This window comes from Echinops telfairi, unplaced genomic scaffold, assembly GCF_000313985.2.
Source record: "Echinops telfairi isolate 266 unplaced genomic scaffold, ASM31398v2 ScPeMD7_7457;HRSCAF=8495, whole genome shotgun sequence".
NCBI classification, from domain to species: Eukaryota; Metazoa; Chordata; class Mammalia; order Afrosoricida; family Tenrecidae; genus Echinops; species Echinops telfairi.
Window position 1 is genome coordinate 26,370,577 of NW_022111357.1, and position 1,647 is coordinate 26,372,223.

At 59.6% G+C, this 1,647-nt stretch overlaps 1 protein-coding gene across 2 annotated transcripts in view; it reads left to right on the forward strand.

Moving 5' to 3' along the window:
• Positions 1-1,647, forward strand: part of ALDH4A1 (aldehyde dehydrogenase 4 family member A1) — a 30,300-nt gene that overhangs the window by 9,976 nt on the left and 18,677 nt on the right. For both annotated transcript variants that reach the window (XM_004705145.2, XM_045298836.1), the window contains exons 2-3: positions 773-866; positions 1,514-1,606. In XM_004705145.2, coding sequence (XP_004705202.1) covers positions 773-866; positions 1,514-1,606 — 187 coding nt within the window. The remainder of the gene's footprint in view (positions 1-772; positions 867-1,513; positions 1,607-1,647) is intronic.

Below are 1,647 nucleotides of genomic sequence, written 5' to 3' on the forward strand. Positions count from 1 at the left end.
CTCTGAGCCTCAGCAGCACCACTCCAACCAAACCCACAGCCCCCAGAGGATTCCCACTCAGCAACCCTGCACAGGGGTCGCTCGGGTTGCCCATCTCTGGGAACAGAGAGCCTCATCTTTCTCCCACGGAGCAGCTGGTGGGTTTGAACCGCTTACCCGATAGCACCACCAGGACTTCTAGTTGCACCACCAACTCACTGCCATTGCGTCGGTGCGGTGACTGGCTTCTAGTCAACGGGGCCCTGGGGTTCCAGGTTGATCAGGGTCCTTGGATGCAGCTGCCCTGGAGTCAGATGGGGGGCTGAGATCTGAGATCGGGACAGCTCTCCTGCCCCCTGGAGCTCAGGGCTCTCTGTCCCATGAGGATCTCACAGTTCACACTCCGATGAGATTCCACTGGGGAAGGTGCTGCCCCTTCAGGCAGAATGGGCAGTTAGTTGCTTGGTCTTTGGAGGATGAAGGCTCCGTCAGGGGAATAGTAACAAGAGAATGGTCCTCCCTAAGGGCTAAGCACATGAAACGTGGCTTTGGATCAGAATGTGAGTCTAAGATAGCCCCAGGAGCTTGGTAGGATTATTCCCACTTCAGAGAGGCAGAAACCGCTCAGAGAGGACCAGCCACGTGCCCGAGGACTCTCGTGGCAGCACCTTGGTTTTGCTTGGGGTTTCCGGGGCCAGCCCCTGGGGCCCCTCTAGAGGTAGAGGGGCCTCGGTCTGGCATGGGCAGTGGCCATGGGTGACCTACCTGCCGCTCTTCCCTTCTCGTGCCCCAGGCTGCGGTGGCAACACACCCCCTCCCTGAAGGTGACCAATGAGCCCATCCTGGCCTTCACGAAGGGAAGTCCTGAGCGAGAGGCGCTGCAAAAGGTAATGGGGGTGTGGGGGGTGGATAGGGGGTGCCTATGGGGCATGCAACGGGTGGAGGCACAGGGCAGAGGCAGCCCCTAGTCTGCTCCATGCTCACCCCATCACCTCTTCTACCCATGCTCCCCACCTTGAGCTAAAGTGGGGTGAGGGGGACAGGCTGGGAACAGCAGGGTTGCAACCTGCAGCCACATCCGGTCACAGTCACAGGCCCGCGTATGCCAGTCTACCGAAGTGGTGGTGTTTTCCTTTTCCGTCTTTTGTATGACGGTCAATCGTCCAACACCTGCCAATTCAGAAGTTTGCACAGGTGGAATTTAGCGTGGTCAGTGGCATCCCCAGAAGTGCCAGCGTTTTAAAACTTGGGTGATGGCACATGCCATTCAGATGCCGCTGCCGACAGTGGTGCCACGGTGGTGACCACGGCCTGTGCCGTGCTGTCCGAGTGGAGGACAGGCTCTCGTTGACCAAACACAGACCAGGCTTGCTGCCCAGCCCTCATCAGTGGCCCTGCCCGGCGCCTGCCTTTCTGACTGGACCTCAGGCTTTTGCATGGGGGAGGGGTGTCACTCCGAGTTGGAATTGACTTGACGGTTGTTGAGTTTTGGGTGTGGCGAGAGGGGACCCCATGCTCTTGTCTCTCTCCCCAGGCCTTGAAGGACCTCAAAGGCCAGACGGAAGCCATCCCATGCGTGGTGGGGGGCGAGGAGGTGTGGACCTCGGATGTGCGGTACCAGGTGTCGGTAAGTGTGGTGGGTGGGCAGAGCCGGGCCTCTGTCCCCTG